Source organism: Sphaeramia orbicularis, chromosome 22 (genome assembly GCF_902148855.1).
Source record: "Sphaeramia orbicularis chromosome 22, fSphaOr1.1, whole genome shotgun sequence".
NCBI classification, from domain to species: Eukaryota; Metazoa; Chordata; class Actinopteri; order Kurtiformes; family Apogonidae; genus Sphaeramia; species Sphaeramia orbicularis.
In genome coordinates this window covers 3,764,377-3,781,964 of record NC_043978.1, presented here as the reverse complement: position 1 = coordinate 3,781,964, position 17,588 = coordinate 3,764,377, and the positions used below count along the sequence as shown (strand labels likewise).

General features: G+C 39.1%; 1 protein-coding gene across 1 annotated transcript; it reads right to left on the bottom strand.

Moving 5' to 3' along the window:
• Positions 1-1,382: 1,382 nt before the first annotated feature.
• Positions 1,383-11,129, bottom strand: d2hgdh (D-2-hydroxyglutarate dehydrogenase). The gene is given in 11 exon segments (XM_030126021.1): positions 1,383-2,195; positions 4,297-4,463; positions 4,596-4,692; positions 4,695-4,736; positions 4,817-4,960; positions 5,039-5,207; positions 8,743-8,936; positions 9,057-9,196; positions 9,485-9,541; positions 10,370-10,735; positions 10,976-11,129. Coding segments are annotated over 8 exon segments (1,110 nt in total). The 5' UTR covers positions 9,091-9,196; positions 9,485-9,541; positions 10,370-10,735; positions 10,976-11,129; the 3' UTR covers positions 1,383-1,932.
• Positions 11,130-17,588: the final 6,459 nt, after the last annotated feature.

Below are 17,588 nucleotides of genomic sequence, written 5' to 3'. Positions count from 1 at the left end.
AAAATATTGGAAAATATGTAACAAGATGAAAACTGCATTAAAGACGAGACATGACAACAGGAAAGGCACAAAAGGATAAAAACGTTAAGCTCGGACAAGACACAAAAGATGCAGCAAGAATAAAACATTAATGTAACATGGTGACACCTGTGTAAAAGATGAAAATGACACAAAGTGAAAATGATGCAAAATTAGTTTTTAAGTTATAAAAAAAACAGACTGTGAAAGACAAGACAAAATAAGATTAAAGACCTAATACGTGTAAATCAAACTATAACATGAAAATGATTTTGATTATTTTATCGCTCAGCCCTAGTGTTGATATTCTGCTCAGAGACAATCAGAAGATTATAATTTATTTATCTTTACGCGCCAACTGTTGCCACATACTACAAACATACAATTCTGTACACCTACAAAGGAAAAGACCCAGTCAAATCAAAATTGTTCTTAAACTTTTGTTTTAAAAATACTGATATTTATGTATCTACTACACTACTGGGGATAAGACTGATGTATGATGAACTGTATACATTATATAGGCATTTACTCTCTGTACCCATATTGTCATTACTGGAGAGAATAGGAAATGAGTTGAGAAATAGTGGAAGGTAAGTGCTTGCTTGTTGTACGGGGGAAAAACACTATAAAATATCGTCTAATTTCAGTGGTTCCTGAAGTAGACATGCAGTATCTGCCAATAGGAGCTAGTCTGTATCTTATAGGAAAATGAAAAGAAGTGAAGATGTGTGCAGTGCAATGAGGGGATTCCACAAAAGCCAGGCCTTCATTTCTTCCTCTTCTTCATCTCCCACTGTACTCTCTACAAGTTGCCTGAATTATGGGGGGGGGGATTGACACTCATTTTTAATTGATAAAGTTGCCTAGGTGTACAGTTTCAAATGAATTTGTTCACAAATGATGGTTTTGTTTAGTTGCTTTGTCTTTTTTATATGTAATAAAACATTTACGGCACTCTTGTCTAATGCCGAGTTGGCCTTTGTGATGGTTTTGGAGAACATTCATGGCAATCAATTCAGTAAGGATGGTTCTGATGGGTCCACTTTGGATACACAAGACCTTCTGCTTCTGTAGCTCTGGGGGACACATTACATAGCCATTTTTTTGTCAGTGTTTTGGATTATTCCACATCTTAACCTTTTATTTTTCCTGTGTAAATGAACTCAAAAAAAAAAAAAATCAAATGTAGGTTTAAGTATTGTTTGCACATGAAGGGTATCGGTGTAGTAAAGTAAAGCTCAACTGTGATCGGTGAAACATGAATAATAGAAACTGAATTATGCTTGGTCTCCAGAAAACAAACAAACTCAAATTACACTTAAGACACTTAAGATAAAAGTTCAGTGAATTAAAACATTTACTCAGCTTATCTCTTGATTTATTCAGTTATATTCAAATTAGGCTTTAGTGGCATTGTAACATTTTCTGGAAACAATGTTGTCAAAGCATCTAGAAACAATTACACATAATAATAAAATAAATCATACACAAATAAGTTTATTCACGTGTGCTGTGTTGTCCTGCTCATTTACAACTCTTCAAGTTCTTAAATATAGGCTGTGTTTTAAGTTTGTACAAGTCAGTACACTTCCAAGGAGCTTAACGTGAGTGACTTTTTTGTACTGTACAAAACTTTGTACTGTATCTGTACTTGTTTGCCTCCTTGTGGTAACCAGGACAGAACATACATCTCAACAATACTGCACCACTGGACACATTCTTCATTTTGCATTGTTTTAGTGACTTTCATTCCAAACTGAGGTAGTTTTTAGTTGTAACTTGTACTAATTATCATACTGCACTAAAACAAAACTTATCATTGTGTGGTCTACACAGACATGAAAATATTCTCCTTCCAGTACCTTGATTGTTTGGCTCTAAAAGTGCAAAGAGGACAGACAAGGTCAGAGGTCACTTGAGGTCATCTGGTAAAGTCTTGTAGGGGTTCAGGATGCCTCGGGGGTCCAGCATGGTCTTAATGTTTCCCATCAGAGCCACCGTCTGCCTGGGTTTACTATAGTAAATGTAGTTCCTCTTCTTCAGACCCAGTCCATGCTCAGCACTGATGCTGCCATGGTGACGGGACGTCCACTCATACACAAAAGGCTCGATGGCGGACAGGAGGGCATGGTCTCTGGCTGGAGATGTGATGTTTAAGTGGAGATTCCCATCGCCTGAAGGAAAAGAATGGGAGAAAAAGGCAGGGGAAGAAGTTAAAGGCAAGAGGTGATGCATTGATGCTACTTAGGTCTGGTACCAGGCCGGGCTTGGTACAATATTTGACTGCACCACCTTTGGTTTTGAATACAGGAGATATTCACTGTCACATCTTTTTTGCCACATAGAGTTACACTCAAACAGCCTGGACAAAAAAAGTAACTAAGCAAATACTTAAGATCCTTCCATGGGTAAGTACTGCAGTGGTTAATAATGTTTCAGCTGGAACAGATTATTTAACTGTAATTGATGAATGGTGAATAAGTAGCTTCTCATGTCTTAAATGTCTAAAAGACTGGACAAGGCTAGGACTGATCAGGATCATCAAGCTTGTGACAGAATGGTTCAAGGAGAAGGACACATCATTTTCACACATGGATTAGCCTCCATGAAAGTCCAGACTCTTAATATGGGATGCGATGAGCCTTGATGCAGCACTCTGATTCTCCATCAGTAATCAAAAATTCATCCAACTGTGGATGGAAAAATATAAAGAACCTTATTGTGACCCTGCATAAGCATTATGTGGCAAAATAGATGTCACAGGGAATTCTCCTGTAACCAAACCAAACCACTTTCATTTTGGCTGGGCAATGTATTTAACTAGAGTTCAAATGATTAATCAACTTGCATCATTTGAAACAATTTTTCTGAATCATGTCTATGTTCAGTTTTCTACACTGGAACCATCACTTACTCCTTTAAACTTTGAAGCTTACACACAAACATACAGGGTGTCCCAAAACAATTTGACATCATTTGAGATCTCCCTATCAGAGTGACTACATTTTGTTTTTCAACCTTGGGGTTGGGACCCCACATATGGTCACCTGAAATTTCTACTAATTGATAAAAATAAAAGAAATACTAATAAAAAATATATGGTGAGTTGAGACAATCACAATACATAAAAGACATGACACACTCTGAAGCTGAAACTGAAGCACTGTGGTACTGTTTATCTTTCAAATGTTCATTGTGGTGAGTTTAAGATGCTGCAGCTCTTTCATAATTCATAGTTTGAGCTATGTTTGTTCAGTATTTATTTGCAGCCTTGTGAATATAAGCTTGACTGACTGTACATATCCTGACCAAGAAAATAAGATTCTCACTTTTTGCAGTAATCTCAACCTGGCTTTTCTGCCATGTCTCCGTTTTGAATGTCTGGGGTTGCCAGAAATTTGTGATGTTAAAATGGGGTCACGGGCCAAAAAAATTCTACAAATTTCAAATGAAAAATTCTGGGGGATGGTAATTTTATAATATTCCAAAGATATTACAAATGTTCAATGTGTGCGCTGCTTGTGACACGGCACACATCTAGTCGACAGTGGACTTCCTTCCTCTTGAAACTTCTTATGCCACATCCAAATCCGCTTTCCTGTTGGCGCTTGTTTATGAAATTTTCTAACAAATTCACATTGTGCATTCACATTTGACCTGAGTTTGGGCGTACTTCAAAACACAAAATGCTTTTTCTGTTGCGGCATGTCCTTTCCTGAAAGCAGAACAATAAAAATTATTACCATTTTTTGAGCAAAAAGAGCTAACAAATTTTAAACAAATTATTAGGTGATGAAATGCCAAATTTTTTGGGACACCCTCTACATATTTGTCTTTATTTTTTTCAGTTCTGTTAGTTCCATCTTAAGTTGGTAGTAAGTTGGATCCAACTGTGTTAAAGACTGCAGTGCACATATTGTTTGTCAATGTCATTTGACTTGTTTGTTGTTGTTTATATCTATAGATATTTTATACATACTTTTATATTGTTATTTCTATATAGATCTTTTTATGTATCCTTTTAATTTATACTTTTTGTGGTTGTTGTTTCAGCTACTTCTGGAATAAAAGGACGAGTTGTTTGTCATTTCAACATACAGGTTTCACATTTTATAAATTTTTTCACCTATTCAAATAATCATTTAATTGAATTGAAGAAAGCAATCAATAGATTAATTGATTGCAAAAATAGTCAGTAGCTGCAGCTCTACATCCTTGTCAACCTCTGACTCTTTCAATCCGTGTTCATACAGACTTTTTCCCATGGGTCCTCACCTACGTGTCCGTATCCCACCACGCTCTTGGCACGCCGTCCCAGGTGTTGCCTCATGTCCGTCACCAGCTGGTAGATCTCCTCCACGGGGAGGGACACGTCATATTTGTAGGTGAAGCCATCGTGAGTCAGAGCCTCAGTGACACGCTCAACGCATAGACCACAAAGCCTGCACATGCACACATACAGGAAATACCATCATCATTGACACCTACAGCTCAAGATATAAATAGTCTAAAAAACATTCCATCTGCTTCACACTGGAATTATTCATGTAGAACCATATCACAAATTGAGCTACTTTAATTTTGTGTCCTCTGTCGCTACTGTCCCATCAGTGACCAGAGATGAAGTCATGGCCTCCTCCAGGAACTTATGAAGCTTCTCCCCGTCATGTTCTGGTCAGACCCGGCCGTTTCTATGACAATGTAGAACGGGCAATCTGTACATGAAGACAGGAGTCAGTGTGTGATCAACACGTTCTTACACTCATTATCATCTTGTCTGTGTGTGTTTATGTACCAGATATAGGATTAGACAGTTTGAGGTGTGTGTTTAACAGTCTCATGCATTCACTGTCAAGGAATTCAAAGGCAGACAGGATTTCTCCCAGCATGCCTCTGCAGAGCTGGAACGTCTTCAGCAGCTGCTCAAAGGTCTCACAGCCTGAAAGCACAAAAAACACACAGATGGGTCAAAGCCATCGCCAGCTTCTGTGCAGCTCAGTCAGTGAAACAGCCGTACCAAGGAATACCACGTTGATCGATTTGGGTTTACGTGGACACAGGATGGACACTGCTGTGATGACCCCGAGTGTGCCCTCTGACCCTATGAAGAGCTGTTTGAGGTCGTATCCTGTATTATCTTTTCTCAGTGTGGCCAGACAGTCCAGGACCCGCCCATCTGCCAAAACCTGCACAGGTTAAATACAGGACAAACAGGAAATAACACACTGGAACTGGAGGAAAACAACAGCTGTGTAACATGGCCACATATTCAAATCCTAATATGATTTGTCCAGATGATGATACACAGGCCAGTGTGATATAACAAGGGGAAAAAAACTCATGTTTAACCCTTAAAGACCCACAACTATTTTTGTCACAACTTCCAAATGAACCTCCAATAGAAGATGACGGTGTTTTCACATTCACTACAGTGCCTCTGAACATCTAAATGGTTGGCCACCACTGACCAAAAGCATCTGATCTAAACTGTTTAATAACTGTTGATCCACTAATCCTACCAATACATGTAAATAATAGGTGTAAAATGCAGTTTGTCATCTATTCATGGTCATCAGAAATGACCCATTTGGTCATTCAGAGGCTCCATAGTGAACATGGAAACACTATCATCTTCTTCAACACTGATTTATCAGTAAAACCCATAGAGTTTGATAAATGGCCGTGTATGGTGATGCTTGTTTTTGCGTTCAGTTAATGATATATTTGATTTAAAAAGTTACTTTTCCCAAATTTTTTTCTGATTTGATATAATCTATATTATAAAACCCAAGTGACTTCTGCATGCGTGCACGTATGTGTATCTGCTTACAACTGAAAAAACTGGAGAGAGCTAGCCTGTGTCTTAAGGAGTACTTATGTATTTTGGCTCAAGGATCAGACAGGCGAAAACAGCTCATTGATACGACCAATACTTTTGGAGTTAATAGTTTTTAAAATTACAATGGTCTTGGCTGTGTAACAACACATCATCCCTCATGACCCAGCCCAAGTCTCATGAATTCATGAGTTATCAGGGAGAGTTCTTAGTGTATTAATAAAGGACATTACTGGGTTCCAGGTGTAGCAGAAGAGGTTTTTGTACCCCCTGAGTGTGTATTTAATCTTTTCAAGACTTAGATGGACCATGAGGTCAATCATCCTGAAGGAGGTGCCCGGCAGTTTGGGGGATTTCCACCACAGGACAATCCTTCGACGGGCGAGTAGAGTAGTAAATGCTATAATGTCTTTGTGCTTATTGATAATCTGCTGCTCAATAGGCACTATTCCAAAAATTGCAGAATAGATGTTAGATTGCAGGTTAAGGTTCGGTGCCCGTGACAGAATACTAAAAACTGTTGACCAGTAGTTAGAGAGGGATGGAGGCCATTACATTTCTTCCTAATCTGTGTGTTACACCAGTAAGATAGTGAAGTCATCAAGTCATGTGAAAGTGATGAAGTCATACAGTAATGATGTAAAGCCCTTTCAAAGAAATATATAAGGTAACTATGAATGAACTCTTTTCTGTTACTATTGATTTCAATACAAAACAAAATGAGGGCCATTATATTTTTCCTAATCTGTGTATTACACCAGTACACTTAGCTCAGCCCCCCATTTTATCAACTCTAATGCTTCTAGAACCTGTGGATTCTCATGGGTCAAGGCACTAGTAACCTTTTAATTTACTCTGAGCTTTTATGAACATCTACATGATCAGTAAATTAAATGTAGGAAAATACTTGATTTACACTGAAAAAAGCAAAACAGAGAATAATATCATAAATTGTGATTAATCACTTCAGAAAGGTTAAATAGAGAGAAAAATGCATTTAGGAACTGCCCCAAAAGGAGCACTGAGTCTTTATGGGTCAATTTACTAAGTGTTGGAAAACCTGTGTTTATATAAAATATATTTTAAATCCTTTCACATGTTCAAAAGATTTATGTTAAAAAAAAAAAGAGAAAAAACTGCCTGCAATGTTCTACATTTTCAAAATGTTATAGGGAAAAATGTTTTTTGTCTCTAAAATTAATATTGTTTCAAGCAGAGTTGCCAAAACACCTAATGCATCAACTATGATACAAGATGATGGTGTTTTCACATTCACTACAGGGCCTCTGAACATCCAAATGGATGGTCACCACTGACCAAAAGCATCTGCAGATCTAAACTGTTTAATAACTGTTGATCCACTAATCCTATCAATACATGTAAATAATACGTGTAAACTGCAGTTTGTCATCTTTTCAAGGTCATGAGATATGACCCATTTGGAAATTCAGAGGCTCCGTAGTGAATGCGGAAACACCATCATCTTCTACAACACTGATTCATCAGTAAACCCACAGAGTTTGAGAAATGACAGTGGATGGAGATGCATGTTTTTATATATTAATGATATATTTATTTAAAAAGTCATTTTTCCCTGATTCTTTTCTGATTTGATATATTAACCTTTTAATTTACAAAGAGCATTTATGAACATCTACATGATCTAGGGACGGGAATCGTTAAGAATTTAACGATTCAGATTCCATTGTCGATTTTGCTTATTGATCCGATTCCTTATCGATTCTCATTGGGTGAGGGAATGAAAGAGTACAAACAGGTGTGTTTGCATTAACTGTCTTTCATATTTCCGTCTGCACAGAAAATAGAACATATACAGCATGCATAAATAATAATAACAGATGACGCCGGGACTGGTTCGGGGGGGAGCAGTGAAAGTGAAACTAAAGACGCTTTACTAATTCCTCTATTGCTGCATTTCTACTACGTGGAACGGGTTCGACTCGGCCCATCTCCCGTTGTTGTGCACTTCATTTCCTTTCTCCTACCTTCAGAAACTTGTATTTGAGGAGGTATGACGTTTGCTGCCCGCACCGGAACTGGAATTGGGCCAGCGTTCACTCTGCCACTATATTCACAAGCGTCACTAAATAGTATATCAAGTACGTGACATTCCTGTAAATGAATCACATGCTGTGGACAAATGTTTGACCATGTTGAAGGGATTCCACCCTTTTGAAGACATGGAAGCTTTGCAAGTGTTACAAGTGGACCTGGTGTCGTCTTTTTAGACTGTTTCTGCCTCAACACCATGTTGGCTACGTTCCGACCAAAACAACGCAGCATGCGCGTGACGTCATCGCGTATGCGCAACGAAGGCGGAATCGATAAGCAGAATCGTTAAGCAGGCAGGCAAACGATTCTAAGGAATCTAGCTACTGGGAACCAGTTCTCAAAAAGAACCGGTTCTTGATTCCCATCCCTAACATGATCGCTAAATTAAATATAGGAAAATACCTGATTTACACTGTCGCGTACAAAACCCAGACAATAATATCACAAATTGTGATTAATCGCTTTAAAAAGGGTAAACGGACAGAAAAAATGCATCTGGGAACTGCCACAAAAGTAGCACTGGGTCTTTATGGGTCAATTTACTAAGATGTAAAACTCTACAAATGTTGAAGACCCTAAATCTTACCAGCACAATCTATTGTGTATGTTCATTTTTTTTTTTTTTTTTTACACAGAATGACATTTTATCTAAATGTGCCTGTGTGTCTCAGTATCAGTTACATGTCCCACACAAAACATGCTTCTTGCCTCACAATTGGTTTGTTTGGTTTGATCTGAACACATGACACATTGTCACATCACACAGCCTGAGAAACAAATATGGTCATTTCATCCACACGTTCAGTACTCACCACCTCCAGCCCAAGCACAGTTCCTCTCAGAGAACCGTATCGAAGCAGTCGAAGCCCACCTGCATTAGTGGCCACGTTTCCTCCGATGTGGCAGCTGCCCTTTGCCCCCAGATCCAGAGGCATAATGTAGTCCCTGTCATCAAGGTAGAGGGACAGATTCTCCAGGACACAACCAGCCTGACAGGTCAGAATACCTGAAACACAAACAACGGGAGCAGATACTCACTATAACACCAAGATGTCATTCCAATGGGGAAATACTCTTCTGTCAGCCTGCTTATTTTAAAGAAAATGGCAGATGTTTCCAGATGTACCAGAGACACTGTCAAATGTCAGGATGTTGTTCATGAGGGCAGTGGACAGGACGATCTCATCATAAACCGGCACACTACCTCCGACCAGTCCGGTGTTGCCTCCTTGAGTGTTAATGGCAAGGTTTCGGCTATTACAGTACCTGCAGGAGGGAAAATTTATCAAATCATCACCACCTCACTTTCTGTGAGAGTTTGAAATAGACACAGTGTTTTTAAATGCAGTTATTATGTTCAAGTATTGTAAGAATGGTTATCTTGTCATGAAACTGGATTAGATTACGGTTAACATGCTTATTATCCTGTAGGAAATTCAGTCATTCCAAATACAAAGGCAAAGTGTGCAAATATACCAGGACCTGCAGCCTAACCTAACCTAACCTAAGACGTGGATAAAACATGGCTCAGTTAGAATTTCTCTGATTCTTTACCTGAGGATTCAGATACTTCTGCCGTGGTTTGGGGTCTCAGCAACACCTCGCTGGAGCCTATAGGAAAAAATCATGCCTGTTAACCTGCATCATTAAGACACATCTTTTGTTGAATGTGGTTTGTGACTGTAGGTGGAAAATCATGAATTATGGTATTATGATCATTATACTTAAATGTTATATGGTTATGTATTTTCATGATGTATTTTTAAAGCAGTTATCAGCACTGAAGTAACATTTAAACTTAAAAATTGAATGCAATAGGTGTGATTGTAGGGTCACACTGAACATTAAAGCTCTGCATTGTTTTAACCCTTTAGCATTATGTTCCAGTGTATTGTCTGCTGCATCCTTTTATAAGATAGATGAAGGGAAACTGGTCTCTAATGAGGGAAAATACAAAAGACTATGGCAGCAGACATTCTAGAAATTCCCCATTAAAATATAGTTGTGTTCAAGCAGAGGTAAATAAATGGACCAAGGGGAAATTACATGCAGACACAAGCATATGAAGTTCATGGTTAACTGAAAAGATAAAGGGAAAAACAATGTTATGGGGAAATTTCAAAAGAAAGACTAAAAGGTCCATCTCCCATTAGAAATCCCATTAAAATGGCAGAACTTCAAAGTAGAAGCAAAATGCTCAGAAGGGAAGATACATCTAAAAATTATAAAAGGGAATGTAAAATTTCAGCAGACAGTTCTGGAGAACCACTTATTGAGTCCTGATGCTGCTCAATAAACAGTTCTGCACCGGATTTCTCCAGACCAGAGATTAAGGTCATACCTATAACCTACACAAGTAAGTTAAGATTTAAAAAAAAAAAAAAAAAAAAAAAAAAAAAAAAAGGATAACAGCCAGAAGAGTTCCAGAACCGTCATGACCTCTGACTGACTTGAGCCAATCCACATTGCTGGACTCCAGTAGGTCTGGTCGATGATGGTTCTGCCTGGTAGGATCTTCCTGAAGAAAGCTAAGTCTTCCTCAGTTACTCTGGAGAAACACCGTCGTTCGGGGCAGCAGCAGGAGAAGCCTTGATCCATCCGACCCAGAGCTCAGCTTTCGTGACAAATAACCAGACTGGGCCGAGCTGCAGGTGGAACGACCAGCTGCATGGAAGTGTAGTCTGGCTATGGTCGCGGAGGACAAGCTGTAGCCGGTGCTCATGTGTCTGAGAGCCGGCCTCAGTGCAGGTCTGGTTCTTTGGAGGATGCCTGCCATGTCAGCAGAGTTCAGAAGCCGGAAAATGTCTGAAGAAAAAAGCATATCAGAAGAACACGATAAGCGGTTTTTGTTTTGTATTTTTACACTGGAAACATTTCACGACGCATTTGTGATTATGAATCATTCAGCATCCACGCTGCCAAAGGTCTTTCTATATTTTCACGTGTAACTCAAGCTGTTATCAGCGGACAGGTTATTAAGTAAATAAACATTAACCTGTTAGCTTAGCTAGCTTAGCGTACATGTAAATTAATGTAGGTCTTTACCGTAAAACTTTCACCGACCAGCGCCCATGTTCTTTATTGCGTGGAATTCAGTGTTGCGTAAGTCCCAAAGTTCAAGACAATTGTGTTAACTACTAATGGGCCAACCGAGGATTCGACGCATGTCTCGAGCCAGGGTGGCAAGTGAAGCTCTGACTCGAGGCTGGCGAGGAAATCACGTGACCCAGGACAAACTAGGCCTTGGTTTGCTCAGGTTACGTCATTGGTTCATTCAACGTATCGCTTTCTCATATAAGCGCTTTATAATCTCCTAGCACCTGTCGGTTTGTGTCGGCGTTTGTATGGGAGTTGTCAGATAGTTTGGTGAGATAGTGAGTCAGCAAGTTAGTTGGTGAAATTAAAAAAAAATAGAAGTGAGGGTATTGTTTTAGGAGTAGTACCAATGGTAGATTACATTCCCTCTTTTTACGGCTTTCACGTGAGATATACGTATGTGGCGGATCCAGAAAAAATGAAAGGGGGGTTGCTATAGATATACATACATATGTGATATCGCTTCTCCGAACTGTCATATTCCTGCTCACAGGACTGCTTGCTTTGTTTCTAAGGAACATACGTGCGTTCCGGTCATATTTCACACACCAATATACACTTTAATCTTAATTAACACACGAAGCTTAGATTTAAATCTTACATACCCGAAATGTAACCAACATAATCAGATAGCAAAATAGGTCGATACAGGCCAACAGAGATAAAACTCAACAGATAACGCGTCATACTGCAATATGTAAGACTGGGATTCGATTCCCGGTCAGTGTAGCAGATTTTCAATGAGATAAATTCTTGTAGTGCTTTTAGTTTAATTAAGAACAAAACCATGTGTCTGTATGGGTGTCCACATACATGCACACATACCATAGATATATCCAATGTTTGTTGGTACAGCATACCAGAGTTATTCATACCAAATTTCAGCACAGGTAATGGTAATACGGCAATGCCTGTCATATTTTCATTTGAACAGCAGATGGCAGTATTCGCTGTTTCCGGGAGACCTCGAATGGCGAACCATTTAAAGCTATACCGTATGATGTGGCATTTGTACACTTTTTACACTTTTTTTGTCATCTTAAAATGCTCCTAATAAGTGTGTGTCAAACTAAAATGTAAAAGAAATCCACCAGGTATTGAAACTCAAAAATGTTTAATTCTCATATATTTCTAATAAAAGTCTGACCAATCATTTTAGTCGGTCCGAATGAAATAATTGGCCGAACCTGACTGAGCCTCCTGTCAATCATCCATTACGGCCGTCCAGCATCCGATCCATTATCGCCGTCTCACATCCGATATGTGTACCTCTGAATCTGACGCTTCACTGGCGCTGCTTCTCCTGTCACTGACCACAGTCTACTGTCTAGGATGTGTATGGATAGAACTGACATGCACATGTGGAAGGGAATAAATGGATTTATGAACAGAAACGACAACTGAGGGGCACAAACGGGAGTCTGATTAGTGAAGGATGGAGATAAAAGTCCGGAAGTCAGCTGTATTGGACTAAACAGGTCTGCATAAAGCTCAGCTTTTATGATGGTGGGACTCATACAGGTGCAATTTCATGGTGTCACACAATGTATGATGATGTAGGATGATAATTGTATGGACTAGGAAACCTCAAATGTCCACGGAAAATTTGCGGAGGCCGCGCGTTCACAGTGCGCGCACCGATCCCCTGAGTACTGCAGTGAAGACAATGACCCAGTACTGCACCGACCAGGTCTACTGATGAAACAGGAGCCGTGGGCCCGCCGCAGGTGGATGATGCATCTGATTACTGAGGGAGGGGTCCACGGACACGCCAAAACGGACCGGACCTCCGCCTCTGCTTCCTCCTCCGTTTCCATCGCGCATCAGGTGAGAGGAGGAGAAAGGAGGGGAGCCTCAGAGCTCAGGCAGAGGGAAGGGGGCGGGGCTTTGGAGGGAGGCGGGTTGTTCATGTTCAAACTTTTACTAAGTGCTGTGAGAAATGCCACATCGGTAGGTATAGCTTTAATGAAAATCAGCTGGAAAGCCTTGGTGAGGCTTCATTTGACCATCACTAGTGTTTACCACTAGCATGTTAGCCGTAACAGAATTCGATTAGCAGACGCAAATAAAAACTGAAGTTTTCTCTGAATATGGAGACAAAATATGAGAAGACAAACGGATCTACTTTGTCTGGCAGAAAACAAACGTGCAACTTGTGTTTCAGCGTACATCGTCATCTTCTTCTATGCTGTTTAACGGTGGTTGCAAACTCTATTAGTGCATTACCGCCACCCTCTGGATGAGAATGATCGCTATTGCTTACTGGCTATAATAATACAAATGACATTGTATTGTAAGAAAAAAAGTATACTCTGTTACTAAACTTGGTAGCTTTTAAAAACTCAAAAAGATACTCAATAACTTTATGTTCTGGTGACTTACTTAGAATATCTTTTAAACCGAATGACTCTCCCATGTCCTCTATTTTCTTCTTTTCTTTGATTGTTTCTCTGTCATACGTAGTGCAATTCCTAAGAACATGCTCTACAGTCTCAAGAACATTACAGTGGCCACATTTTCTTGTCTCATGCTTACCTATCACGAACAGTGTCTTCTGAGCCGTGTGAGTATTGTGTTCTCTCTTCTACACCTGCTACCCCAGTGCCACAAACCAACTTATGGGTTGACAAAGAAAAGTTCTCTTTCCTTGTTTTCTTTTATCCTCTAATCTTACCACATCATCATAATTTTTGAATTATTGATTTAGCTTCTGCTTTGCCAACTTGACTATGGACTGATTTTGTTTCCATTCTAAGAGCTTGCTTTGCAAATTTGTCTGCCAGCTCATTCCCAACCAGTCCCACATGAGCCGGCGTTAAAACAAATCTAAGATGTGTTCCAGCACTTCGAATTCAGAGTAACATAACTAATATTTTGCAGACTAGGTCATTCCTTTCACTTAAATCACCTGATATGAGATTTTCCAAAGCTGATTATGAGTCTGTACATATTATTACTCTTATTGACTTAGTTTGCCCCACCTATTGCAGTGCCATTATAATTGCTATAAGTTCCACTGAGATGATCTGTTATTCTTGAGGCAAATTAAACATCGAATTCTGGTACTACAAATGCTACAGACACTATTCCAGTATCTGGTTGCTTGGATCCATCAGTAAAGACTTGAACATATCCATAATATCTGTCCACATCATTGCCAATTTCCCCCGTGTTCCATAATTTTTTCATGCATTGTTGTCAGTCTCTGGAACCAGTAACAACCATGGAGGGTGTGGTGGTTGAACCACAATGGGACAAATTGCAACACCAATTTTCTCAGCCTTTTCCTGTATACTTCTACCAAAATGATCCCTTTTACTTTTTAACTGTTCCCAGGTTGGGATGAGGACTCAGCATCCATCTGTTCTCTCCCAGTATTAGTAGAATGACCAAGACAGACTGCCTGTCCCACATTTGATGTTACGAATAACAACCAGTAGATGGCAGCACTGCACCAACGTAATGTCTGGTCAAGCTAATGCAAGAGGAAGACCTGGAGATAAGTATGTATTCGCCCTGTATTTTCTGTGTGCACATTATATTGGTCTACTATATTAAAGTATTAAACTAATCATACTGGAGGGGATTCTGTCCAGTACTATATTTTTGACTTGTTGCAGGTTATTTCCATACACTGCTGCCCTGCTCTGATATAAAGGGTCTTTTGTGTCTCCTGAATGTTTCCCTCTGTTTCTAAATGTGTCAGTTTGTGTTTCCAAGCATGTCAGTAATGTGGTATAAGATCATCTATCTGTGTAAGTGAAACATTGTGTTTGATACGTGTACAAAGTTAGAGATGGAACATAAAAGAGGATATTGTGTCTAGTGGACAGTCACTGTCCAAAGATACACTGTACATAGATTTGAATCCCATTCAGTCTGTCATTTTTCTACTAATCTCTAATCTAACTAATCCTCTAATCTAACTAATCTGCCTTTGTAATTTGCAAATGTGTGTGTTTGCGTCCAGGTGTGGTCTGTGAATGCAGTATCATATGGACAGTGATGGAGATGAGCTGCAGTGACCTGAACGTCACATTAAAGGAATGACACTTCCAATGTCATATTAGATGCTATTCATTAAATCCATCTGCTTTGCTTAGTATGATGTGTGTCATCACATTCATGTTCTGTGTAGTATGTTTCCATCCTCAGGACAGTGTGCTGTTATTTATCCTACTTGTAGTTTTGCTGCCTCAGTGGATGAGAGCATGAAAATAGAGGAACATCATACAGAAGTAATAACACCTTCTCTGTGCTGACATTACTGGGTGACACATTTCATCTTTATTCCATTCTGCTTTGGATGACTTGGTTTTGGGGTAAAATGTTTTAAAGAGAAGTTGGCAAATACTTTAGTTTGGAGTATGATGTGAATTGCTTTGTGCTGGGCTAAAATAGTTTATATTCTTTTTATGGACCTTAACATTGAATGAAAGGTCTTTATCATTATGTATGTTCTCTGTAAGATGTTAAAGTAATATCAGTAATTTATTTGTCACACTTGTAGATTTCCTGCCTCTGCGGATAAAATCCTGGAAATGGAGGAGTACAAACCTGCTGAAGCTGCTAGGTGAGATATTTTATCTTTATTACTGAAAAGCTTTTTTGAGGTCAGTGAATACTCCAACTACATGACGTTTTTGATTTACTGAATTGGTGATTTTGTCTATTAAGTCTATTAATGCCAGTGAAGTTGCTGTTTTTTGGTCTGAATCTGCATTCATTTTCAGTTAGTAGTTTATCTAGTTATATCCCCAAAATGAAGTTTTAACCCAAACGCTGCCGCCGGATATCTTTCACGTGAAGGCAATAGCTACGACAGAATTGGTTGGGTTTCTAATGCCTTGATAACCAATATAATGGACCCTAGTGGAAGAACCCTATCAATTTCAGCTTCTCTATGAGTATTACAAGTTATCCAAATGGGGGCGATTTAGTTGAAAATCAGTTTTTTTGGCATACAGGGTGGGGAAGCAAAATTTACAATATTTTGAGGCAGGGATTGAGAGACAGTGTATGACCAATTAGTTTATTGAAAGTCATGAGAATTTATTTGCCACAAGAAAATTGACATAATAGAAAATGTTTTTATTCTATGTGTCCTCCTTCTTTCTCAATAACTGCCTTCACACGCTTCCAGTGACGTGCAGTCAGAGGAGGCAGGGGAGGCAGAGCCTCCCTTGTCAATCTTGAAAAGAAAAAAATTGACTATAAAATATAATAAATGTTGATAGTTGTCAGCTGGTATGTCCTATAAACTCATTTTCCATTCGAATCCAATATTGTTATTATTATTTTTATTTTTTTTTTTTTGTCAATTAGAATAGCAGAATTTCCGCATGCTCCGTTCAAATACAGGGAGGAGATGCGCCGTGAGGCAGTGCTGTGCTGTGCCTCCAGGAGAACTGTCTACTCCCCTCATGAACTCTGCTGGTTCCCGATGAAAATATTGTGTCGCTGTCCCTCTGTATATCGCAGTTAAAATGCTTTCAAACACTCTGATTATATGCTCTATCCTTCCACAATCTGCATAACGTATGGAATGTATTTCTATAATGTGTTTAGGCTCGCAGATTAATCATAAAACCGCAGTGAAAAAGTCACGAGGGGAGGCAAACAGTACCCCTGCCTCATGATAGATGGCGCCAGTGAGTCCACAGATTCATGCGCTTATAATCATCTTCATTCTTTTTTATACACTTTAATTCACCAGGATTGGCGCATGGATTTCATGTACAAATAAAGGTAAGACCATAAACTTTTTTTTTTTTTAGTCTGAAATGGCTCTTTTTGAAGGTTTCCTGTTGAGTTCCTGCCAGTCTACCTATGCTGACTTGATGCAGAGCCCATATACCCAGGCCATTCCTTTTGCTCACTCTCTATTCCAGTTTCTCAGGCCACCATATATTTGTAGATCTGGCTCTGAAAGAGTCAGTCCCTCTCCAGCCATGAACTCCACTGCAAGCTTCCTGAAACTTGCGCAAGTGTTCCTCAAAATTCGGGTGACAACTTCTCCCATTCTTCTTTAATAGTATCTTCCAGACTTTCTCGTAATAGTTTTGCTCATAGTCATTCTCTTCTTTACATTATAAACAGTCTTTATGGACACTCCAACTATTTTTAAAATCTCCTTTGGCGTGACGAGTGCATTCAGCAAATCACACACTCTTTGACCTTTGCTTTCCTGATTACTCATATGGGCAAAAGTTTCTGAAAAGGTATGGATAATAGTGTTAGGTATGATTATGACATCAATATATGTTTGGTTTCAAAACAATTGACGCAGTGCCTGCTGAGAAAAAACTAAATGTTCATTGTAAATTTTGCTTCCCCACCCTGTAAATCAAACCATAATTGGCCGACTGAGATAAAATTTAGTTCATATTGATCATCTTACATATGTCCATTTTCTCGCAACCATCCAGACTTCATATGGTGTCACTTTCATTAACTAGGAGGCGTTTTGTTTGGAAAAATGGGTTCTCTGACCATTATTCTGCCACTATCAGGTCAATGTAGCTCAAATTGAGTTCATATCAATTGTCTAACAATTATGTTT